General features: G+C 37.9%; 1 protein-coding gene across 3 annotated transcripts in view; it reads left to right on the forward strand.

Moving 5' to 3' along the window:
* PIK3R1 (phosphoinositide-3-kinase regulatory subunit 1) overlaps positions 1 to 27,185 on the forward strand; it is a 175,742-nt gene that overhangs the window by 98,533 nt on the left and 50,024 nt on the right. For all 3 annotated transcript variants that reach the window (XM_037802024.1, XM_037802023.1, XM_037802025.1), the window contains one exon: positions 5,979 to 6,698. In XM_037802024.1, the coding sequence (XP_037657952.1) occupies positions 6,365 to 6,698 (334 nt within the window). In that variant the 5' untranslated portion in view covers positions 5,979 to 6,364. The remainder of the gene's footprint in view (positions 1 to 5,978; positions 6,699 to 27,185) is intronic.

Below are 27,185 nucleotides of genomic sequence, written 5' to 3' on the forward strand. Positions count from 1 at the left end.
TTCCTGCCCCCCACTCCTCACCCCACTTCACACACACGCATGCGCGGTCCCTCTGAGATGTCCTTTCCCCTGACCTCTGCACAGTCACTCTCTCCCCCAGGTCGGGAGAGAGCTAGATGGGCAAAGTCCACATGCAGCATTTATCTGTTTATTCCGAAAAGGAATTAAGGAGACAGCAGAGAGTTTTATTTTGGCTAGCCACAGGATTCATTTAGAAGTGTGTGCAGCATTGAGAGGCAGTGCAAAGGAAAAGTCCTGGCAAATATCTGTTGCAAATCTCTGAATTGCATAAATGGCAGCAAGTAGCATTCAATGCTGATGGTAGGAACAACAACAAAAACAATAATGCAGTGCTACAGTTTCCTCACTGTTTAACTTCAGGCACATTATTTAACTTCTCTGAGATGGTTTTCTTATCTATATAATGGGGGTGAGAATTGTACCTCCAGTGGTCATAAGCATTTACTGAGTTGATATATGTGAAGTTCTAAAGTCCCTGGCACATAGTAAGCACTGTGTCACCTTTAATTATGTTAAGCTCCTATTATTGAGCATAGAGCTAAGTGCTTTATATATGTAATCTCATCTAATCCTCTTAATAACCCTATGTGGTATAGGTTCACTTATTATATCTGTTTCACAGGTGACAAAATTGTGCCATGGAGAGGTTTAAATAACTTGCCCAAAGTTGCCTGTCTAGGAAGCTGAGGGCAGCTGCCTGAATCTGGAGCTCAGGGCTCATACTACCTACTCACCAAGAATTTCACAAAATAGCAGTACTTTTGCACAGGAAGAGGGAATTTAAATCATCTTCCTCAATCCTGTCCTTTCATGGCCACCTCCTCAGGTTCTCTTCACCATGATGATGCAGAAAACCAGAATGGTTAGCCCCATGGCCTCTTCTGGGTAATGGAATATGTTCCTGAGGCCCTGGGAGTGGCAGCTTGAGAGCTGGCAGAGCCTCTTCTCCCAGCCTCTGCTGATGAGCAGCAGAGAGCACCTAAGAGCTGCCTTCCAGCTGGGCCCGGGTCACTCCCTCTCTGCCCCTCCAGGGTCACTTTGCTTTCTGGAGAGCCTTATCTCATTGCGGTTTCACCTGGGCTTGTCCTGTGTCCACAACAGAACTGAAAGGACTTGGGAGCAGGAATTGCATCCCGAGTACCCTGCTTCTTCACAATGCAGACCCAGTCGAGTGTGAGCCACATGCAAAACGTTCTGCTTGGTTGCTTGGTTTGAAAATGAATGGAGATCGTTGATGTCCATGAGCTTGAGCTGAGCTCATCATTTTATGTTATTTTATTTTGAGATAGAATTTGCATACCATGAAACTCACACTGAGCCTCACCTAAATTTATGTAGTCTTTTACAAAAATCTTTAAAGTCTTTCCATCTTTCAATTTTTGGTGTCCTGGAAGTAACTGAAGACAATTTGCTATGTTTGCTAAGATATTTTTAATTTTTATTCAGATTGCTATCTATTTCCAGAATACCAAATTTTGAAAGATGGAAATAGTTTAAATACTTTTGTTTTGTTTTTTAAAAAGACTCTGAATTGAGGTGAGGTGCCTGCCCCAGCCCTCTGGTGGCACATTAAGGCTGAAGGGAATGTAGAGATGTAGGGGTGGGGGAGTCCAGGAATTCCTTCCCACCATTGCCACCTTGATTGAAGACCCATTTGCTGCTGCCACCCAGTGCCCAATTAATAATTTCATCACCAGATAGAACCACATGATCAAAATATATTCTTGAATTTATTTAATGTGATTTAAAAATACCCTTTTCTAACTGCTCCCCTTCCACCCCCACACCCCACAGAATTTGCTAAATCCTTATCCTTTGTAAAAAGGGAACCGAGTAAGTCAACAAAGTCACAGGGCTTTTCAAAGAATTTTGTTTGCTTCTTTGCCAAAATGCCTATGGGCTAGAGGGTTAAACTGAAAACTACTTTCAAGCAGTTGTATGTTAAGAAGTCATGGATTTCTACTTGTTGAGCATCAGAAACAGTTTTATTTTGAGGAACAGAATGACAGTCACTCTATCTTAGCAGGGAGAGAATATATACTGCAGTTAATGGTATTGCAGACAGTCTTTAATAAAAGATTTGAAAGATTGAAGCAAAAATAATTCCCTTTAAAAAAACTTAGAACTGTTGCATAAGATGTTATATAAGAGTAAGTTAATTTATTTGTTCATAGGATTTCTTGATAACTTTTGTTATAGTAACTTATGCATATGCTGGCTGGGAGTCTATATCCTAAAATTGCCTTCGTTATTTGAAAAGAATGAATTGTACTAGGGGCCTAGAATGGCAGCAGGGGGCAGAGATGCCAAGAGGGTTACAGGTGGCAGAAGCTAAGCTCATAGAGCAGAAGCAGGCAGCCTTCCAGAAGTGGGCAGCCTTCCAGAAGTGGTGTGCCCCATATTCTTTTATTCACTAGTTTATGGGCTTCTTTGGCAAGGGTGCATTTTAATGAAGTATCTTAAGAAGAAAATCTGCATGGTTGGAGATGCTGGGTCTTGGACCTGATAGAACTGCTGCTGAGTTTGAACAGATCCTTTTGTAGCAGGTGCATTTGTGAAGGAGCCACATCAGTGTTTCATGCATGTTTATAAGTAAGGCTGCTCCCAGATAGTGAAAGGCACACATTTGGGATTAACTGAGAAGTCAGAGTGTGCAGGCAAGAAATGGCATCATTGACCCAGATGACATATCTCAGCTGCCCTCGGGCGGCAAAGTAAACTGAGTTTAGGCAGGAGGCTCTTGTGGTGTTCAAAGTGGGGGCTCTGAGGCCAGACTCCTGGATTTGAATTCTGGTTCCACCTCAGTTGCTGCGTGTTTATCATGGCCATGATACTAACCTCTCTGTACCTAAGTTTCCCTATATGTAAGACAAGAATGACAGTGCCTCCCTCGTGGCTGTCTTGAGGATTGAATGGGTTAATACACATAAAGCTCCCAACAGATGACAATGATGCTGCTGATGATGATGACGATGACAATTGTTAAAATGAGAACGGCATTGAGGAGAAACTGTATGGTATAGAGTAGGGTCAAGGTGCCTCCCTCCCTGCCTAGCCAGGGCCCCTCTGTATCTCACTACCAACCCATCTAGTCCCCCCTTAAAAGGCTTGTCTGCTCTCCCTCTTCTCTCCACCCACTTAATTGCCTCCAAGTCACAACCAACTTGAATTGTTTAACCTGTCCTGTCTGCATTGATCTTCCTGGCCTTGATTATGAGATTACTGAAGACAAGGATCATGGGTTTTACTTAGAATCCTAGAGTGTAGAAGGTCTGGGCTTCTTTTTTATCAGATGAGGGCCCAGAGATCCACACAGAGTTCTTACAGAGAAAAGGTTCATTGTCCAAATGACAAGGAGGGGTGGGGTGGGCAGAATTTGTAGAGACAAGTAGGTCCCTGGCATACATGGCGGGGATTGCTAATCTAGGATCTGGCCTCTTTAAAGTCAACAGGTGATTCCTCAATGTTCTTTTTCCTTTTGATCAGTTGGACTTAAGCATAGTTTTCAGGTTTGTAAAACCTTGACCTTAACAAATTTCATTTCCACCCAAACATGGATCCTTTTCTTCCTACAGTGTCTCCTGGCAAGTAAGAGTCATATGCGCAGCTACATAGATAAACTGTGAGCAGGGTCCTGGTGGTTGCTGGGGACTGTGTGGGGGAGAGAGAGTTCCTTAGACTCCCCATTCTGGTAAGAATCCCAGCAAACTAGTCTGCTGCATGGTGACACAGAGGAAGTACTAGGTGGCAGCTGGCCCGAAGACCTGCCCAGTCTACTGGTTGAAGACTTTTTTTTCAAAAAGACATACATTGCCAGGAAAAGCTAACAAAAATTTCAAGGCAGATTTGGAGGAATTAAATTATTCTTGGGCATATTGCCTGGTTTCCAGGCATTTAGGGATATGTAAATTTTCTTGTTCTTTAAAGCTCTGGGTCTCATTTTTACTGGGTACATTACTACTAAAAATGAGATTTGCTAGTTCTACATTTTTGCATTAATTTATGCAGTGAATATTTAATTTGCTTCTGGATCCATCAAAAGGAGTCTTCAAACATAATATAGCTTATTTTTCTCGTCTGTCCTGCTGGTTGCTTTGATTTTTTTTTTCTCTGACAACTGAAATGCAAAATAGAATACTATCCCAAATTAATATTCATGCTACACAAAGACTTCTAGTGTTTGTTTTTGCTTCTTTTAATGCATAACTCTCTTAAGAGTGTTAATGTAGTCTAGCTAAGAGGCTTTAGCCATGCAGAGTTGAATTTACACTTCTGAATGCCAACACAGCAATCTATGATTAGATTTTGCTTCTTAAGATGCCCACCCTGAAGAGTGCCTATAAGATTAAACTTCTAAAGTTTCCCACTCTTCAAAACTGATAAAAGCTCTCTTTGATGTAGCTACAATGTGTGGCTGTTGTTTTATTGCTTTATTGTATCTTCAGATTGCGCAACTGAAACTTTTAGGTTGCTTTTACTCTTTATGATAAAGATAACATTGGGAAATGAATGTAATGTGTAGTGTGCACATATGTGCACTGTTCTATCAGCCATCCTCTCTGACTTACATTTTCAGTCTTTGCCTAATTCCTCTGCTTTCAGTATGTTAAAAAAAAAAAAGAAAAGAAAAAAACATTCTATTATCCATTTTCTCTCTACACTCTCTGCTTCCTCTCTGATTCCGTAACGCCTTCAGATCTTGCTGCTGCCTTCACTACTGTCCTGGAATCTGCTTTTGAAAAGTCAGTGATGGTTCCACAGTGGACACAGCCCCCAATTCCTAGCATCTACGCAGTCTTCCTCTCTGGAAGCCTCTGAGTGCTGTCATCTCTGGTTTCCAGGACATTGCATTGTCTCCTTATCTCGACTTTCCCTTCTCAGTTGCATTCTCTGAACCTCTGTGTTTGGTCTTTAGATCATATTTTTTTACTTGTAATATGTTTCTTGTGAACGCCTCCATTCCCATAGAGCTCACCCTTGCCTTGTTTGCAGCTGATTGCCAAATCTCTAGTGCATTTGTCTCCTGAATCACAGGCTGGGATTTCCAGCCATCCACCACACGCTCACATTTGGGTGCCCAGCATCACCGTAAGCCTCCTGACTTTCCTGTGCCTGATGTTGGTAGCAAAGTTCTTCTCATTCACACAGAATCAGGCAGGCACCTTTTGCTTCTTTCTCTTTCTTGCTTCATATATCTAAGATTTGCCCAATCCCATAGATTCTTTCTCTGCAATATTTCTTGCTTCAGCCCTTGCCTCTCCATACCCTCATGGCCTCCTCCCAATAGCTGCAATGCCCTTTAACAGCCCTCCTCCCCTTTCTTTCCCTACTCTTATCCTTGCTCTGCACCATGGCTAGATTGAGTTTCCTTACGGGCAACTCTGATCCCATTGCTCCCCTTTTATACCCTTTTAACTGCTCCCAGTTGTTTACCGAGTTACTCACAAGTTCAGCACAGGTGTGCATGAGGTCAGACAGCTCCTACCTATCTTTCTAGTCCAGTTCCTGCTGCTCCCTCTTTGGCATTAGACAGATTGGACTGCCTGTTCTCTGGCTCTTCCCAGAATATGACATATGCTTAGTCACATCTGTACCTAAGATCATGCCACACATTCCATTCCCTCTTTAGATTCCTAGAGTTAGATTTACCTCATTTGAACCTCATGCGTTTAGTCTCTGACTCTCTTACGGCATTTACCTAGTGTTATGGTTCCTTATGTACCAGCAAGTCTTATCTCTGAGATGTTGCTATACACACACACACATATCACAGTGTTCTTAGAAGGCAGAGACCATCTTACTAGTCTTTGTCACTTATACTGTGTTGACCAATAGCACACTGGCCTATGTATGTCTGCCAAATTGATTAAGTACTTGTTGAATGGAAGTAGAAATTCAAATTCACACAGATGGCAAAGTGTGATGTTCATTCATAAGTCTTGTTTTTCATTTGCCAGGTGAAGCTCATGTGTGGAGTGCAACAGTGAAATCAGACGACAGATGGACAGTGTGACAAGAGCATCGGAAAGGATTGGGCCTCGCTGTGAGAGTCAGCCTGGAGGCCAAGTGTTGACAAGTTGCTGAAAAGGAAGCCAGTGGGAGGACTGTGGCACACAGAGGAAGTGGAGGCCTATCTTCAGTCACACCATTGATGGAGGACAGATGGACAGCCGGATGGCCAGTCACCTCTTCTCTTAAAGCTTTGGAGAGTTGTCCTTTGTCCTCTGCTGGACACATCTTAGGAATTTTAATACCCTCTCTGAATTCGCTTTCCATAGAAACGTGAAGTTAGACTGCAGCATATAGCCAGACTCATCTGTTGCATGGTAACAGAGCTGCAAACATGAGTGCCGAGGGGTACCAGTACAGAGCGCTGTACGATTATAAAAAGGAAAGAGAAGAAGATATTGACTTGCATTTGGGTGACATATTGACTGTGAATAAAGGGTCCTTAGTAGCCCTTGGATTCAGTGACGGACAGGAAGCCAGGCCCGAAGAAATTGGCTGGTTAAATGGCTTTAATGAAACCACAGGAGAGAGGGGGGACTTTCCAGGAACTTATGTAGAATATATTGGAAGGAAAAAAATCTCGCCTCCCACACCAAAGCCCCGGCCACCTCGACCCCTTCCTGTTGCACCAGGTTCTTCAAAAACTGAAGCAGACAGTGAGCAGCAAGGTCAGTATTGATGAGTGATTACTTAATGCCTTTTTGTTTGTTTTGCTTTGAGGAAGAGTCTTTGGTTTGGGTTGGGCTGTCATGCTTTAGGCAGAAGTAATCTTGGTAACTTTACCTGAATTTATATATGGTGAATAAAAGCTTTGGTCAATCGTTGCACAGCTAGAAATCTGTATTTGCGGGGTGGGGAGTTATAAAAATAGGGAGATGATATCTGAGAACCTGTTTAGTGAGTGCGTTTAAACGCTGTTGTTAAGAGTTGCCATCAAATGAAGCTTCTATTTCATTTCTTATTCTTCTAATTGGTACTATAGATCTAAAAAATCATTTTGGGAAAGTAGAAGGTAAGTTGACTATAAGGAGAGTTAGATGAACATGATTTTATGGAAAAATGTAGAGAGTAATAAAATGACCACAGAATTCAGCACAGAAGAAACCATTGTTTTTATAACCTGGTATCTACCTCTTGGTTTCCTCTCCAGGAACACTGTGGCTGAAGCTGAAACTCAATCCTGTAGTTAGGGGAGGGTTTTCTCTTCTTTTATGGGCAGTGTTATTTGTAGGATTGATGCCTATATTGTACTTGACCTTCATCAGGGACAAAAAAAAAAGGCACTGAATACTTTTCTGAAATGGGAAACACCTTGATTCAGAAACCGTTTATTGATTTATTGGAGATGGGCCACACTCTAGCCTTCTGCACAGCTAGCTGTTCATTTAAGGTTTTTCTTCTGTTCAGTTTCACGTGGAGATAAGCCCGTCATCTTAACTTTGCTGTTATCAGCATTGTCAAATACTGGTTTCCTCACAAGCATTTTTTTCTTGTATTGTCTTTTTTTCTTGGGAACTGCTCAAAAGGAAAGGTTTAAAATGAGTGGACGTAACTGCAGTGGTTACATGTTGAGTAGAACTGACTGTGGCATCACAGTATTATATTTGGAAGAAATTCTTATATTGCTTCTAAAGTGCTATCCTTTCTTTAATGTTGACTTATTCTAATACAGATGCTGGGTAATGAGAATAGAAAAGCAGAATGCAATGGTGAGAAGCTGCCCTTTAGCACTGGATGGTAGTAGGATTGGAAATTTTTGTAAAAGTGACGAATAAGGATACTTGAAGGGAAGTCCTTTTCTCTCCTCCACCTGACCAAAAAAAAAAAAAGAGATATTTGCTTCATAAACGTTATCTTATGCTTTATAAATAATGCTCAAATAATGTCTTTTATCATAGAATTCAAGATAGAAGTTAATTTTTCTTTGCATGTGAATCAGAAAACCTTGACTCTGCACATACTATATATTTAGTTTTGTCAACCATTTAATTTCTTGCATAGTTTCATTTAGCAGTTTGAAGATATATACATCATTGTTTTTCTCCTTCAACCTACTTTTTTTTTTTTACTTTTTTTTTTTAAGTTAGAAACACAATCTTAAGTAGGCTAGTTCAAAAGATAAATGATTAAATTTGGTCCAGAGTACAAAGGAATACAGACTCATAAAAATATCTGGGTTGAATTAGAGAAGATTATTTAGAGGGTGAAAAAAAGGATACCCTTGTCAAGATAAGTGATGGAAAGATTTTGCAAAAATAATTTCTAAACAAAATTGCATTTGATAACTGGTGTCAGGTGTAGGTTCATTTGGTTATAGTATAGAGAAAAGCAAGCCTTTCCTTATAGGGAAAATTATTTTCTCTTGGTCCTAAACTATTTTATAGTGCTTTCTTCCTCATATAATGTGGTGACAGTTGAAATTTTTAACAGCTTTTCCATTTTTCTTAAAATGCCTAGAAAGGCAGGAGTAAAATGAAATCTTTTAGTGGAATTTAAGAAAGAGACCCCTGATAATGTGCATTAAGATGTGCAAAGAGAGAGCCTGAATATAAATGAGAAATTAGGAATAACTGAGAGGTTAAAAAGGCAGTGTTAGGTGGGGTTAGGTGAGGAGTCTAATTCTAAACATTAGATTTTCTAGAAATTTTAGTCTTAATCAACTTAAATGTTAATTCCTATGTAGTGAGAATTCAGTTGCGCTTTTGCAGTGACAAAGTGTGTGAAGGCCAAAGAGGATAGTTCTTTTCTGTTTTACTCTAATTGAATTCTTTACTCATGGTTTTTCTTTTTATCCCACTCCCTGCCCCCTACCTGACTCAGCCTGTTTTTCGTGTTTGGCTGTTTTTATTTCATTTAGAAGAGTGCCCCTGAGGTCTGAGAACCACATGTGGGACTCTGTTGTTGAGATAATGCTGCCATGCTAGTCCATTGGCACAGACGTCCTAGGCGGCAGGGGGAGCAGAGGCCCTTCAGAGGGTGCTGGTAGCTGCACTGCCTGCTGATCGCCGTGGCCCCTCAGTTCTGCTGAGGCTTGCTAACTTCTCTGTTCTTAAAAGGCAGCTGCCGTTAGACTCTGAGAATTCTCCTTGTATAAGAAAACCCAGTTTTTCACTTTGCTTGTAGGCCCTTGGAAATCAGTCGCAAAGTTTAACTTTTAGGGGGAAAAGAGGGTCAAAAACCCATTTGAAAACCCGATAAAAGCCCCTTGGAGGAAAGTGCATCTGCCACTAATACATTTTGCACACAGCTTTTTAGGAAGCCCTGACCTGTAGATTGAACTGAATTTCTTTATTGGATAATCTTGGGCTTATTGGACTTTAATTCATTCAGTAAACATTAACTGAGCCCTTATTTGTGCAAGAAAGTGGGAATAAAATATGAAATCAAGACTCCCCTCCCCCTCTCTCCCAGTCCCTCTCCCATCTTAAGTCTGTGCTCAAACTGTCCCTTGCAAAGCCTTCCCCAGACATCCACGTGGCTGACTCTCTCACCTCCCTAAGTCTTCACTCACATCTTTTCTTCTCATGGAGGCTGACTGTACTCACCCTATTTCATGTTGTAGCCTGCCCCTCTGCTTTGCAAGGCATGTATTACCTAACCTATTATATGATTTAGTTCTTAATGTTTGTCATTCATTGTCTCTTCCCTCTATTAGAATGTAAGCTCCATGAGGGCAGGGAGATATGTTGTCCCTCCATTTTCCCAAGTATCTAAAGCAATGCACTGCACAGTTGGTTCTCAGCAAGTGAGTAAATGCATATTGTTGAGAAGCTCATCATCTAGCTATTTCATGTTCTGCTTGACTTTTGAAATTATCCATGTGCCTAGTATGTTGTGTACAAAACAGCCCATCCTGATTTTGGAAATCAGGGCCTATTTGTTATTTGCCTCATTCACATGAATCCCAGGAATCCTGAAGCTTGGGCCTTTACCATTGCTTGAGCTTGCCCTCAAATGAAATGTCTTCAGAGCTCTTATTTTCTGTCCTCATGAATGAACAGGTCATTCTGCTGGTGAGAAAGTATGTTCAGCTGATAGTACCTTCCTTTAGCCACTTAAGCAAAGTAAGTAGAACATGTGTCACAATCAGTGAATGTCCTCAGCGCACAAATTTTATACCCTCTCCCCCTCCTTTTATCTCCTTCCCTTTACATGGGGTGGGGGCTAATATTGCCAATAAGAGTGTCACATTTTATTCCATTCTCTCACAACCCACTAACGCTCTATTTTACCATTTTTGGAGAGAACCTCTTCCATGCTTTACACATGTGAAGGGTGTGAAGGGGTGTGCAAAATGGTGATGTAAAAAAACTCTTCCAGCTTTCAGCTGCTCGGACACTGGCACCCATACACAGAGACACATTCTATCAGGGTTTCATATTTCTTTTAGAACATAAGGAAATAAGTAGGCTGGAGGTTGAGGATTTAGGGTTAGGAGAATGAAAATGTATTACTCTCTCTCAGAAGTGAGCTGCCCAGTGAGGCCGTTTCTTGACAGAGTGGTTTTAACAAGTGCTTTGAGATCCTTTCACTAAAGTCATAGAAAGATATTTAGACTAGTAAAATCTTGTTGACCAAAAAGGGGAAGGGAAATGAAACAAAATAAAGTTTCAGTGGCTGAGAGATTTCAAATGGAGTTGAGAGGTCACTCTGGAGGACATTCTTATGCACTATATAGATTTCCCTTTTTAGTTTTTAGTGTATTGGAATAGCTAGAAGGAAATACCTGAAACTGTTGAACTGCAACTCAGTAGCCCTGATTCTTGAAGACGATGACATAACTATGTAGCTTATGTGGTGTGACTGTGTGATTGTGAAAACCTTGTAGCTCACACTCCCGTTATTCAGTGTATGAATGGATGAGTAGAAAAATGGGGACAAAAACTAAATGAAAAATAGGGTGGGATGGGGGGGTGGCGTGTTTTTAGGTGTTCTTTTTTATTTTATTTATTTATTTATTTATCTGGAGTAAGGAAATTGTTCAAAAATTGATTCTGGTGATAGAATGCACAGCTATATGATGGTACTGTGAATAATTGTACACTGTGGATGATTGCAGAGTATGTGAATATATCTCAATAAAACTGTATTTAAAAAAAAATATTTAGAGTAGTGAGATTCTGTGACCATGTTAGTTTGTATAGAAGGTTGAAATCTGCTAACTTGAGGGATGGCTTACGAGTCTGAGTTTATAACCTTCTTCACCAGACCCCTTCCCTCACTGCCATATTTGACACAGTGGCTCCCAGTCCCAGTTGGTGTCACATATAAAACATAAAGCACTCATTTGGAGTGGCCTCTTTTAAATTTTGATCAAAATTCCTTCTAAACAGAAGGAGAAAAAAAATGCAATTTGTACAATTTGTATTTGTTTTCCTGGTTTTCCAAGTTATGGGGTTTTTTGCATTTTTCACTCTCAGCATTTGAGTGCCCTTCCACAGTGGTTGTTGCCCTGGTGCTGTAGTAAATCACATAAATTGACTACACTGTATAGAGGTCAGAGAAAATAGTGCCTTAATCCTAAATTGCACACCTTTGCTCAGCCCTGAGGTCATAACGTGTATCACCCTCTCCTTGAGGCAGCAGAAACAGTACCTGTGAAAGTAATTCGCTTTGCTTCACAAATTCCTGCCTTTATGAATTCTCCTTTATTTCAGAATATGCCTTTCGTAACATGCCCCACCTTCTCTCCCACTTCGGTGAGACTGCTGTGAATTGTCTTGTTGAACCCCCCTGAAGGAGTTTCCTTCAGATGTCGTGAAATATCTTGACTTTTTAGCATTGACTGCCCATTTTGCATTGACCGTTCTCTGCGTTTATGAGAAAGCAGGGACGTTGACAGGATATTTGAAGATAAGGGCCTTTGAGACTCATCTCTAGCTTCAATCAGCCAGAAAAGTTAATCAACACTAGAGATTTTTACCCAAGCTAAAAATTTAAGTGTTTGTCCTTTGTGTTTTAGTAGGAAATGAATGGTATTTCTGAAAGATGTAATCAATACAATTGGTTGGAGAGGGGGATCTGGGAAACAAACCTGGTAATTATTTTTGCTAAGATCAGATGAGCCTAACCGCTTCTTTTACGATTATAGAATGTATTATTCATGTATTAAGTTACATATTATAACACTCTTCTTCCTCTCATGGGCACTGGCAATTATTTTCTTCTTCCCAAGTTCTTGATTTTTGAAACAGTTGTACTGTTAATTTTAAATTTAATTATTTTGTTTCCCTAGAAATGTGAAAATGAAAGGAAAGTAACCCTAATTAACAGTTGTATATTCATGATTATTGGAAAATGTAATTGACAAGAAGAGAAATCCTTCTTGCCTGTGTGCTTTTTAGCAGAAGGGGTCTGTCCCTTCCATGAGCTGGCCACGATAGGAATTTAGGAATTTATCAGCAGATCCTGGGGACAAGTGAATAGAGCAGCTCCCCTTGGAGCAGATTATATCCATAGAGGAGAGGAGGACATGCCCCACTCCTTCCCCAGTCTATTATTTGAATGGAAGGACTTAATTTTCTCTTTCTTGTGACTGCAGGTACAGTGAAGTTCAGGTTTCAGGGTGAGACATTTAGGAAAAGTTTTCTGCCAGGTTACTGTGACCTGTGTAATTTAAAATCATGGGCTGTGGCAGCAAATTATGTTTTCTTACCTAGGTGAGATATTTGTTCAGATGCTTTCATTAAGTCTTCTGCCTTCAGACCTTTCTTTGTTCTTTTTTTCTGAAATGAGTCCATATCTGTACATCCGAAATAAAGCCTTCGCACCTCTAATTTGAATAGAAGCTGTGTAAGTGGGGTGATCCTATTTTATATACTAGCAAGAGGTGACTGAAGCTAATGTTTGATGATCTAATAAAATGTTCTTTACTGTAGAAGTAGAACCCCCTTGTCTAAAAGTGTTTTGTGTTTAGTTTGGTGGTCAATAGATTCTTTAATGAGTTTGATGTCAGTCTTTTCTGGTTTCTAGGTCAGTGCATCTTTGTCTAAAACAGGAGAAATTCTGATTAGTAAGCACTTTTCCAGTAAGTCTGAGTTTGAGAAAATAAACATTTGAAATTGTGAAATTCAACAACAAATGGTGCCTTACTTCTGTGAAGTAGCATCCAAAAGGGGAGAATTTTGTACTGTTAGCAAATAAGAATACCAAGTTCATGATGCCATGTTCTACTTAGTAAAAGAAAACAGAGGTTAGCAGTACGGCTGGCTATTGCATGCATGTATATCTTTGTTGCTAACTAATTTCCACTAGGAAGAACATAAAATTGATCTGAATTGAAGAGTGAAATAGGAGAAAATAACTTGGTGCGATGGCTTTAAATGAGAAGCATAATTGCATGATGGATTTTATCTTAATGTTCTGAGGTCTTGATTGAATGTATAACATTGAATATCATGGCAGTTCTTGGGCTTTCAATAAACCCAATCTAAATAGAGGAGGATAAAGTGAACTAGAAATTGGATTTATTTGAATTACTTGGGTATAATTTCCTTAAAATGTCAAGTTGTTTAACAAAATATTGTCAGATTACTTTGTAAATGTTTTATTTCTACTTACTAGTTTATGTAAAGGACCACAATATTTTGTTTCTACTATGATAATTCCATGAACTGTACATTGTTAAAATGTTCTGATAAAATATAATTTTGCAATTAAAAACAAACAAGCAGCATATCTTTCTGTTTAATTATGTATGCAGAACATTCTCCCAGTGGCTTTATGCCAACTAAAGTATGACTGTCATTTTCAGGAATACCTTCTCTGAACTGTTTTCTTGCTTGGGGGTGTTTGCAGTGAGTTTGTATTCATCTATTTATCTATTCTCAGTTGGTAGCATGTATTATGCAATGCTTATAGATTATTCTCTCCTGTCACAGTTTGATGCATATTGCAGTTCCAACTGTGAATTTATTACAGCTTAGTGTAGGAGACTGTTTGTAATTTGATGATCAAATCTGGAATCAAGATAGTAAAAAATATAGGCATAAGTGAAATATAAATCTCTTTGATATATTATATGAGTCATAAACTCTCTGCTGATTTGCTTCCTGTAAATTCCTTAATTCTAATCTTGATGTGCTTTAATTGTAAAATGAAAAGCTAGATACTGCCTCTTTTGGGTTTGGCTAGTATTTTTGTTTTAACCTCATAGTGTCTCTTGATCAAGAAGTTTCCCCATTCTTCCACGTAATAATTTTTGGAGAAATAGAATCCAGAAAGGTTTAAATTCTCATTGATTGTGTTTCCCCAATAATGCAATCTAGAAGCCCTGCATATGAGAGGAAGGGAAAGTAGTGAGAAATTGTATGTAGAGGAACAAGGTAGGATGGTTTGAAAGATGTGCTCACATGACCCTGTTGCAAGATTTGATTGGTTGGTCTCTGGGATTATATGGGATTATTGCTAATGAAAGTACTGAGTTGGTCCCACATTTTTACACATCTATTACTGGATGATTTTAAAATACATTGCACCAGTTGGAGAATTTATGCTCTACCTGTAAGGTGGGGACTCTGCAATTGCTGATATCTAAATTGGTTTGAGACTCTCCAAATTTCACACCTTGTACTCTATGGGCGAATTAAAAGATATTCTTGGAGTGCCTCCTTTGTACTCCATCTGTGCAGTATAACTGATGTTGATATGATATGTGCTCAGAGTTCTAGGGGATTTCTCTAAAGGGTTTTTCCATTTGTTTGTTTTGGGTTAAAATTTCAAGGCAAGTAGAGGGTGATGGCTGTGAAATTTGTTTATTCAGACATCTTCAAATTTATATGATACAAATATGTACCCGCGAGGTAACAAGTTAGCATAGGCATTAGGTAAGCCGTGTTGTGAAGCCTGCCTGGCTGTCTGGGATAGTCATGTGAAGCTTCCAAACTCTTCTAAGAAAGAAATCTGCTGTGGTGCTTTCAGACTCAGCACAGAGCACCATTGCCCCAGTGAGGAAAAGTTGACATGGGTTCCAAATTGCTGCTGGTTTTTAGAAAATGCAGTTTTCAGAATTACTTAAAGGGTGTTAGTAAGTTTTAACCTCATAGTGTCTCTTGATCCAGAAGTTTCCCCATTCCCCATGTTATGAATTTGCATCAAACTGCCGATTTTATTTTTATCTTGTTTTTTTAAAAATAATTTTTAACTTTTAAGAATATGTTTCCTTAGCAGTAAACAGTTCACATGAAGTACTTCCCAATATCTTAACTCGAGAAACATAATTGGATATTTGTGTCATTATTCATTTATTATTTGAGTATTTTACAACATTGCTAACTTGTAACATCTTACCATGTTCTTTCAGGGAGCAAAAAGTAAATTTTCCGTTTTTGAAGGAGAGGCTTTTAAAGAGGTTAGAGCAAGCTGACTTTCTTACTAGATAATATAGAATACCTACGAAGTACTGAGGAATGAGGTATAATGAATTTCATTAGCACATGTGACCATCGTATATATTCTAAAATCATGCCACACTTCCCGATAGGTCTATTTAAATGTTGAAAATGCCTTTTTTAAAATGTACCTTAGAAATTTGCAGACTCACTACTTGCCAAGCATTCTGTGAGGCAATATATAGACGTTTTTCATTTGATCCTCACAACTACCCTGCAAAGATGGCAATAATTATAGCCGTTTTTGAGATTAAGAAACTGTAGCTCAAATGATAGTGTAAATATTTAAAAAGAAAGGAAACGCCATGGTGACAGAACATTCACAGGATTTAAGAACACACTGGCAGGCAGTCTTGTGGATCTTGTTAAGCAGCCCTTTTGTGAAGATATCAGTAACTGAAAAGACCAGATATTTTCTGCTTTTTTGGGTGGTCTTTATGCCTGTCTTATCTGTTAAGTTTCATTAGCGATTGCATTCATACAACCATAAAAGCAAATTAATCTTAGAAATTTTTCTTTTGCTTCACCGATGACTTGAAACCTTTTCTTATGTTTGCTAAAAATACTAAAGCCTTGCATTGCAAGGAAATTGATAAGGCCAGGAAACTAGGACAAAGTTTTGGGTATATGTGTGTTTATGCATTTTTGTGTGTGAAGAGATATGTAGCTTGATCAGATACTCAAAAGAAGTTCTGTACCATCGATTACTAGATTTTCCTTCCATTTCTGTTATTTTTGACAAAGCTAAATGCCTGCTTCAATATTTCCCTGAGCCTCAGATTTTCTTATTTCTGACTCATAATTATATCATTTTGATTAAAATGTAGCACAGGCTGGTTATTATCTGTTTATTACCATCCCCACCTCCCAGAATACCCAGACTTAATGGTGTTCACCATAAGAATCATGTCTTTTGGCATGTGGCTAATGCTTAAGTAAAAGAAACCTCAAGTTGACTCAGATGAATCTGAAGTCTTGTAACCTGATTTATGTCAAAGTTAGCAGTAAATGCCATTCTAAAATACTGACTAAATTAATAAATTACCTTGAATCTTAAACTTTATTTTCTCAGGAAAGTCAGCCACTGCCAAGTTCGTAACGTAAGCATTGTGTTTCTGCTACCCAAATTCCAAGGTCAGGAGGACAGAGAAAGCAAGTGAAAGGCACAGGTAAATATCATTTCTAGGCAGGTGTTAAAAAAAAACATTGTGATGTTGCACTGAGATACTCTCAAAGACAGCAAAGGCCAGTAAATCTTGGACACTTATTTTTGCTTCTAGTTTTTAAGTAAAAAAGAAACTTATTTAGAAGCTTCCTTATTTGAAAAGGCCTCTGACTTGCAGTCCTTCATGCAACCTCTTTAGACTTATCACTCAAGGCCCTAAGAAGGCAGAGAAAAACACGTTCTAAACACTTCTCAAAAATAAAACTAGTAGCAAGAAATTTCTACTGTAAATCCAGTGGAACAGGGTTTAAAAACACAGTAGAATAAATCTTGACCACCTAAAAACAGGTAGGCAGACCTGTGTCCTCCACAACTTCCTGCCTGTAATTCAAAAAGGACCTAATCAGCTGGTCCCAGAATGCTCTTCCCTACTCCTATTCTTTATCTCCCCCACTAGGACCTTTCTGTCTAGTGGGAGGTCACAACTCAGAAACTAACCAGGCAGAGCTGGAGGGTACAACAGGGGCTATGATTGTCACATCCTGAGACTTACTCCACAAAAGTAAAGTTGTGGGGGTGGGGCAGAGTCCGCAAGACCTGTGTTTACCAAGGATTTTACAGATGTTGTTCATCTGTAACACTCAGAGCATCAGAAAGCCAGGCAGTGGAGGCAGGTGAAAATGTTCCCTCAGGCCAGCAAAACTACACTGAAATGTAAACCACAGTGGAAATTGGCTTGGGAACTATTCAATCTCAACCTGCCATCCAACTCTATGTCTGAAATCAGCACCCAAGTGGATTGAGAGCAAGCTCAGAGCAAACGGCTGGTTTGGGTAGGTCACTACTTGTTTAGTGATAATTAATCTGAAAACCAGAACAAAAAATGCTTCATAAAGGACAGGGGGGGTGGGGTCATAATGAAAATTCAGAGGAAGAGCAGACCTCCCAAAATGACTTCTTAAGAACTTCAATAAGACTTGGCTCTCATGAAAGAGTTGCAGAAAGGAGTTAGGAGATTATAGTTTGAAAAGACAGTAGGATAAGCTGAATTGGGAGTGAAACAATAAAGAGGATGGGAAGAAACTAAAAATTTAATATCACATAAAATCCATACCAGAGGCAATAAAGAGTAGATTTGACACAGCTGAAAATAAAATCAGTGCCATGAAGGACAAATTCAAATAAAGCTCCTCTAGAAACCAAAAAAGAGAGAGAAATGAGAATGTGGCATATTAGATCTTCTATGTATGAGAATTATAAATGTTGATAAACAAGAAATCCTATCAAGTGAAAAGCAATAAGCAACAATATAATTAAAATAAGCTTTCATTGCATGTGTGCATATTTGAAAGGGTTCTCTACATTTTCATGCAAAATGAAGGAAAGCCCACCTTTGTGGAGATATGGCAATTTTTTTTTAATTGCAAGAATAAATGTTATGAAAACTTCCTGCCAAAAGTATCTGGTTTTAACTACTGAGGAACAAAATTCAGGCTACCTTCTGCTTTGTGATGATAAATACCAAAACAGTAGATCAATGTCTATAGAGTTTGGAGAAAAAAGTGATGACTCAAGAATTTAATGAGCATCCTTCTTATCTTTCATGTGGAAAGTCAATTGAGAGACATTCTCAGATATGCAATAGTTCAGAAAAGTAATATTAAATTTCTCATGTCACATGAGGAGACCTGAAGGATGCCTTTTCAATTCTTAAGCTTTATAGATGGAAAGGCATAGGTTAAAGAATAGTTCCTTTTAAATAACTTAAAGAGTAATGACCAGAAGAATAAAATTGTATATATTTTCCAAATTACCTACAAATACAATGTATATATCAAAAGATAGACAATAATGAAAGCATAAAAACATTGGCATGGGGAAAATGCTTACTATATATGAAAACTTTAAAGAAATATAACTTATGTGCACAAACACACAAATATAAGACTATGGGTGTTTTTAATCTGTATATATGCATTCAACAAACATTAATTATATGTCAGGTGGTGTGCCAATGGTTTACTATATTATCTCATTGCTTTTCATAAGATCTCAGACATTGTACTTACTATTACAGCCATCTAGAGGTAAGCTTAGACTGGCCCAAGGTCACACAGCTAGATGAGGAGTTGCAGTTTGATACAGTGTGCTCTTAAACCCCTGTGCCATACTGCAAAATGACACTAGTGGTGTTCATACTGTGCGACCTGACCCTTACTCCTTGCGGCAGCTGAGGGCCAGGAGGGCCCCCAAACCAAATTTCCTGACAAGATTTGTCTCTCAGGAAGTAGACCCAAGAAAAATGTAAGAGGAAGAAGCAATGTGTGAATTACTCCTCCTTACAACAAAAGAACCCATCAAAACAGCAAGCTGGGAAGAGGTGATTATTTTAAAGCTAGTTCATTCCCTAACTTGTTGGAACCTGTGAGTCTTAAATATTTTTGGTATTTAAACTTCAAGTTATCCCTCATTGGATGCTGCTTCTGAAAATATCATATACGTATGTATTTATGTATATGTGTTATATATGTATGCGTGTGTGTGTATGTATATGTGCCCTTCTAATACTATAATATGTGAGGCAATATAGAAAAGTCATTGTTGGGTTAATTATGCAAATACACCCTTGTAAGTGAGTTTTGTTTTTGTTTTTTTTTTCCCCCACTAATATCTGCTTTAAAGGATTGAAAGCTGTGTCTAAGTTGCTACCTTACTGGACAACATTGTTTGTAGTTACATGTACAGTTATATTATAACTGTCACTTGCGGTGTAATCTTTCCCTTAAGGGAAACTTGAGGCACCTGGTCAGCTTTAACATGCGGAGGAAGTTTAAACATATTGGAGCATAAAATTCACAGTTGTTTAGGTTGAATCTCCGTTTCTTGTCAGACATCTATGCAGCTCTTCCGTGTTTGGAATAATCTGACTTTGGCCTGCTTTATGGAAAAGTTTCACAAGAAACAAAGAATGTTTGCTCTTGTTTTCTTTGCCAGTATCCCTAGTCTCTGGAGCAGACTCTCAGACCACTTTGCCTATATAATGACAATGTAGCCAAAGAGGGGAAAAAAAATGAAATGTCATCAGTTAACTGTTGGTTTTCTTTTTCTTTCCTTAACTACTTTTGGTGAATTCCAAGGAATTCCAACAAATTATTTTATCCCTCCAATATTTGGAGTAATTTATATTCTTTAAGTTTAAAAAATGAAAATATTTCTTTTTAGTTTTTTTAGGTTTTGTTATAGTCAGAAAGAGACTAGTTGATTTCATATACCCTAAGAAGAGAACAATGGGATAAGTTTCACAATTATCTTTTCCCAAAATACAAATCCATTGTACTTTCCCCACCTTTCAGGTAACCCCTGCCCGATCGATTTTCTAAAACACATTTAAAATATAGTTTAGGCTTTTTACTTGGATAATGGTAAGTCTCTTGATTCAGTGTATCCCTAAGGGACCATCTTTTGCTGGTGTCAAAGCCTATATTTAGTTTGTATTCTTAGTATTTTAAATTTTATATCCTAGCAAGTGTAGTTAGTAATCTTCAGATTTAATGTATACTTTCCTAATGAAGGGAATTGAGAAGGTGGGGTTAACAGTTACAGTAATAAAAGCTTCTTAAAATAAGGAGGGAAAACCAGCTTTTGTCTATAGGAGTTGAATAGAAGAGACCATTACTGATGGGGGTGGGGATGGGGGGTTGGCCTTTTCCCAGAAATCCATCTCACAGAGTTTATATTTAGTATTTTAGGCAAAGGCAGTGCAGATTCTGATTAATTTTTGTCACCTTGTTCTGGATCTTTCATTTATGGTCATATAGGTGAATGACTACATGGATGTTTGATTTGCTAGAAAGATTGTATTTGCTGCTCTTTTTTTAAATTACTGTTTTTAGTTCATTGTATCTAGATGCTTACTTTTCGTTGTCTTAAATACATATGAGATGAAATGTTTTTTCTCTGGTATGAAAAGTTTGAAATTTCTTGAATATGATTCTTTATTAATGCATTAGCTGAAGTATATTGAGCATTTGCTTTGTACCAGGCACCAGGCTATATGCTCTACCTGTACTGCCTCATTTATTCCCACTTTATAGGTGATGCACTGAAGGCTTAGAGAGTCAAACACTAGCAGATGTTTGGAGCTGGGATTTGCAAGTCGATTTTCTGACTTCAGGATGTGTTCTTTCAAATGCCATGCTGTGCCACCCTCGAAGTGAAATGGAGGAAGAAAGGACTCTCTAGCATGATTAACTTCCCTATGGGTCATCTCATAGACTCCAAAGCACTACATCTGCATTAGTTATGATTAGGCAGTGGTCTATGAATTGCAGTCTTTTAAATACAGTCTCACATCACTCTAACTTTTCCATATTCCAGTAACCCTCAAACTATCTTAAAAATCTTGAAGATTAGCTATTAAATTGGCTAATTGCTAGTATCTTCTTTCTCTCAAGATCATGTGCTTGCACCACGTCAGACCAGAGACTTATGTGAGACAATTTGCATACCACATTTGTATGAAATACTTCAACTTCTTTAAAAGTTTTCTTGGAATAAAGAGGGCAAAATATGAAATATCACCAGGTAAAGCAAAGATTTCATTTTCATTCAGGAAAAAGTATTATACTCTTAGAACACTGTTTGCTAACCTAGAAAATGACTCTCTTTATAGTAATTCTGATCTAGAAAAATGTTTGTGTTATAATTCGTTGACAGAGTGAAATCTTTGCTTTGAGAATGGAGCAGCTCTGAGAGCATTTGGGGGTGACACAGAGTCTGTCTGAACTTTTTCCAATGGCCTCAGATTGAATTTTGCTCAGGGAACTCAGCGGCCAAACTTTGGTTCAGATCACAGTCATAATGTTTGAAGCCAAAAGAAAAGTCAAAGGTGCTAGGTGATTCCATAAATCATCAAGATCGAGTTAATGATTTTCTCTGAAGCGGTACTTCCAGTAAGCCAAGGCAGGGTGGCCCAGATAAAGAAGTCCTCCGTGTGTAGATCAGCATTCAAATGCTTGCCCAGGCCTGACTCAGGAGAGTTTTAACTACCGTGATCTGGCTTAACTCAAAAATATAATTCTCCTTACCTCTTTGTAGGAGTTGGGGTGTTCTTTGTAGCTGTGATTGGGGAGAGATTAACTCCTGTGAAATGGGAGGTATGATGGGTTGAATGGATGGCCCAGGGCTTGCCCATGATCTGAACCACAGCCAAGGATTTCTCAATTTGGGAGCCCTCCTTCTCAAGCTTGCCTTCTTTTGCACTTGCCCATCGGTTTCTGGGTAAATTGAATTGTGTCTATCCAGGGAAAGCCCAGCCCCTATTTCAGGTTTAGTCAAGTTTGCCAGAGAAAACTGGATCTAAGTGGGAATAAAATTTGCTGACCCCTGTCTCATAGGTTAAGATTTTCATTTATGTTTTACATGACTCATTTTAAATTACAGTGCTCTTCAGATATAGAAAGAAGCCTTCCTCTTCCCACCCTCCCCCAGTTACCACATAATGGAAAAAGCAAGAATTTCTGCATAAGCAATACAATTTTTTTTTAAACTTGAACAAAAAAGCCAGTCTCTGATGGAACATTTTTCTTGCCAGAATTCCCACTGGTCCACTGTAGCAATTTTTACAAAAGGCCACGATGAAAGAGGAAGGCCCATGTTGAACCCTTTCCCTCGTGTTATGTGAAACGTAACTTGTGTTTCTGTTCTTGGCATCAGAAGACCTGTTATTTTTTAATCTCTCTCATAGGCATGTCTCTCTACTAGTGTCTCTCTACTAGTCTCTCTCCCCATTAAAGTAAAATTTTGATTAAGAAAAGATTTGTTTCGCTATTATGATTCGACACATAAAACTTTGAAAGGTTTTGAAGTTCTATTTCCTGTGTAAAAAAAGATGTGTCCTCTTCTGTGAACTCCAACTTGATGAGAGGATTTCCCTCAGAAAATTCAGCTCTGGGAGGAGCCATCCACGGAGGTCATAACCTAGAAAATTTTTCAAGGCAAGTTTCAGTGAATTAAAAGGGTTAGGAAGCTGAAAATTCTGTTTAACACTGCTGTAGCAGAATGAACCATCTCACTCTGGAGCCTCGGCAGACCCATAATTTGTAGTAAACGTGTCTACAGAAGTCAGTGATTTTAGTTTGTAGTGGATAGACGTGGACCCCCACAAGGAATTTGTACTAATAGTTAACCTTTCTTTCCTCCCAAAAATGTTCGCTGGAGAAAATATACATAAGCAGACTGGTAAACATGCTTGTCCACTGCAGCTTTTCTTTTCCTTTAGAGGCAGTTCAATCTGTTGACCAAAAAGAAGCTACTGTAGCACTAAGACTAATTCCCAGCCTGGAGTAACTCCTTCATAAGGAGCACTTACAAAGCAAGTGCTAAGTAAATTTTGGTGGATCAGAGGCAGAAGCAGGTTACCACTGGGATCCAGATTCTGAATGATCTGCCACCAAACAAGCAACTGGACCAGAATGACAAGGGACTACTTAATTGAAACTACATAAAATGGTTCCTTAAGCTTCATGGACAATTGAGTAACTTCAGTTTCCTTTCTTTACTCTTGTTTACTTCCTGCTCTTCTCGAGTCAAGCATTAGGTATTCTGCTGTTTTACAATGAGAAGATTAAACAGCTGTAGTTTATGTTAAAGCATTAATTCGGGGTGTTCTGTGGCTGCATTAATTATATCTTTAATAAGATTAAATTCCTGTGGATTTGACAGATTCGCATAGGCAACAATATGGGTTTATCCAGGGCAAACCAAAATTCTGTTTACCACTGATCCCTGGTGATTTTTTATTTATGTACAAAAATCTTTTAAGACTGAAGTAATTTCACTTGACTTTTTTCCCAGTTCAGAAGAAAAACAAAAGAATCTGAAGCATGAAGCACAGTTGTGAGGAGTGTATTTGCATGGGTATAGGGCTGAGTGATGGAAAATTTTGTTGACTTAGCAGAAAGTATGTGTTGAAAGTCTCTTACCTAAATGGTTTATAATTAAAGATGTTAGGATTTATTCACTTTAACTAGAAATATTAAGCTCACTCAGTGGGCCTTGCGAATACTTTTTTTTTCCCTAACTGCATATTTTATGTCAAGTAATAAATTAAATTCCTTGTGGGTACAATGAAGAGTTTTAGCTGTCACCACTCTTGTAGCTCATGCTAAATATATTGATACACTGTTCACTGGATCGTTGACAGGTCAGATCCATTGCTAATTTTGAGTTTTCTACTTCGCTTTCTGAATAATAATAAGAGCATGTATGTTTCAGGAAAATGCACTTGTTTGAATTTCTCAGCTCTAATATGACCATCAGTGGGACCAGAGGTAAGAAAGAATAGTTTTACCTGAACATCATCTAAAATTCTGTAATCCATTGCACAACACATCCATGGGTTTTATAGACAACTCCTAAGAAATACAAAGCAGTGTTTAGTTTTTATCAACCTCCTTGCATCCCTGTGGCACAAGAAATTGTTTTTTTTGTTATCAAGGGGGCAAAACAGAGGGATGAAGTGACTCACAGTTAATTGCCAGATTAAATCAGGCATCTGAGTTGCTCTGCTTTCTGGTTAATTCTCTGAGACTCAGCTGCTGTCTTCAAAAGGAAGAAATACATTTCAGTATCCAAAAAGAACATAGTGTACAGATATGGGATGGGTCTTATTAATAAATCTCATTTTCTGATTAATAGAGCCTCTTGGTTAGAGGAAATATTTGAACTACTTTAATAATATATTCTAACAGCAGATATTATATTTCATAATTAATTGTTGCATTGTAAATTAATGTGTTTAACAGTGGTTGTACCTCCAGGAAAGTTTAGGGATGCTGAGAAATATACCTCTTTTTTTTTTTTTTTAATTTTTAAAGCTAGCTTATGCTAGGTTTGGGTCCTTGTGGGCATGTGGAAGGGTTTTTATCTATAGAAAGCTGGGTTTGTTACTGATATTATAGGGGCACCAAAGCCACCGGCGCAGTTTTGTTCAATGTTTCTTTTCATTGTTCTTGCTTATATGGAGCACTCGTGAAAGCCTGGGCATCTCAGTACTTTGAACAATGCCCTTGGACAACCGTTAGTCCTAATTGCTGTGACTAATTTGCTGTGCGACCTAAAGGAGGTAACGTATTTAACCTTGGTTTTCTCATCTGTAAAGTAGAATTAATGACACTTTACCAAGCCAAGGATTTCAGTGATGCATCATGATCAAAACCAACCCCCTAGAAAACTCATTAGAGCATTAAAAATCAAATATTCAGTGATGACATTCAAAAATAAAACAGCACGCTTGGCACACATACAGAAAATGTTTCTTAAACTTAATTGATGTGTTTAAACCTGAAGGAAAATGAAAGGACTTGAAATTGTTTAGCTACAGGAAATAAAGACTGAGGGCTCATTTAAACCATTGAAAATTATATGAAGCAGTGTTTTGTGGAGACTAGTAATTAACTATTCTTCATCTTCTCTGAGAGTCTCCAAAGAAGAAATCAGGTTAAATTACAGCAGATTTACATAAGTTAAACAGCAGCAGTGGTTTTCCTGACCAATTCTTTCTAAGACACATACCCTTCAGTTTCAATGAAAGCAGCAATGAATTTGCTGTATAGCTTTGTCCATGTTGCCGCAAATAGAAAGACTATCAGAATAGTGCTTTGTTTCTTGAGAAAAAGTTTCCATTTTCATTTGCATTCATGACTGTTGTCCCTTGGAACATGTTTTCTAGTCAACTACTGTATTCTTTTTACATTTGTACCTCTTTGTTACCTGTACCATTTTGTTATGAGCCATTCCAGAGTTTTTAATGAATATAGAATAAGTATCCTATACTTATTCTCTGCCTTATTTAGAGGTAGTAATACTATCAAAACCATGCCAGGCAAAAACAGTCTCATTTTGCTTTGTCCATTTAGTGTGTTTCTTTTAAGGAGATTTTCAGGACTTTTTTTTCCCCTCTTGTAAAGCCAAAATTACAATAGCTTAATAAATGACAAATATTTTTGTTTTGTGATTATTAATCATTTATCAAATAGCTCATTAGTTTAAAAAAAAATGCTGAGCCTTGGGAGGAGGTCTTTCTGAATCTGCATCTTTTGCCTAAATAGTCCTAGTGATAAAGATTGCCACCTATTGGTAAAAATAAAGAACTGAAACACAAAGATACATTGTGAATATAATTAAAATCTGGATTATATATTTGAATGTGGTTAAAAGGGGAAATTTTAGGTTTTATGCATGTTACTAGAATAAAATTTTTTTTAAAAAAAGTCGTAGGTCTGTACAACCCAGTGAACCCTAATATAAATTATGAACTGTAGTTAATAGAACAATCTTAATAATATTCTTTCTTCATTGTAACAAAGGTGCAACACTAAAAGCAAAACATTAAGAATACTGTGTGCAAGGAAGGGTATACAAGGACTCTATTTTCTACATGATTTCTGTAAATCTACAATTTCTCTAATAAAAAAATGGTGAACTAATAAAACTAAAAGATGTTTGCCAACCAATCTTACATGTAGTGAGTGTGATCAAAATAGAATTATTTTGATAGTGCCCTTAGTTAAGGTATCTGAAAATGCATTCATTTGATTGGGAACCTTTATCCTGTGCTCTGAATTTATCATAGCTAATCTCATTAAATGATAACAGATACATAAGGAGTAGAGACACAGGGCTCTCATGTTTGCTCTAGAGAGCATATTTTTGAGACTGTCACAATTCCATTTTAATGAAATTTTAAGTGGGCAAATGGATTTTTTAATTGGATACATTTCAGAAGCTTGATGATTAATTTTGAAAACATTTTTCTAGCTCTATTGTTAGTTTGGGCTTTCCTTCAGTCCAAGCTTTGAAATCCAGCATTTACTACCCATCTGAAATAGGACAGCTTGGGGATACTGACCTTTGTGCCCCTTGGTGCCAGGATCTGTTTTCCAGATCATGGACATTCTACAAAGAGCACTGCCTTAAGTGACATCATCTGCCCAGAGTTGCTGAATGTCCTTAAGGTGCATTCGAAAAAGTTGCTTGTTGTTTGTTGAAAATTCTCAAATGCTCTAAAGCAGGAAAGCATTCTTTTTAATAGCTCTTCCCATTATTTGGATGGAAATATAAATTCAATTATTAAGACTACTTTGATTAAATATAAAATACCAGTGTAGCAATTTTTTATTGTTACTAATATATCATCTTAAATCCGTTGCCCCTTAGCCCCAATATCTAAATGCTCTTCAAATCTAGAGAAAATTAGAATGTACAGAGAGTAGTGTTTTATCTGTGTGTGTTTTGATAGTTTAATAAATTTATAAAGTGAACACTGTTCCTGTATATTGTAGTCTTATTTTTTTTTCCCCTAGATGCTTGCTCATATTTGGAATTTAAGCTTTTTTATGTTAGGTATTACCCAAATAATTATTTGAGATACCCCTTGTTGATATTAAACATTCAGTTAATTAATTTGGTAACTGAAAACTATGTACTGTAAGAGCTAAAGAGATTATACAAGGGAAATTGGGAGACCCATATGGTATTTGCTTTAATTTTTAAATAGTACACCTATGTATCTGTGAAAAAAATCTACATAAACTGCTGCA

Source organism: Choloepus didactylus, chromosome 13, assembly GCF_015220235.1.
Source record: "Choloepus didactylus isolate mChoDid1 chromosome 13, mChoDid1.pri, whole genome shotgun sequence".
Taxonomy (NCBI): domain Eukaryota; kingdom Metazoa; phylum Chordata; class Mammalia; order Pilosa; family Megalonychidae; genus Choloepus; species Choloepus didactylus.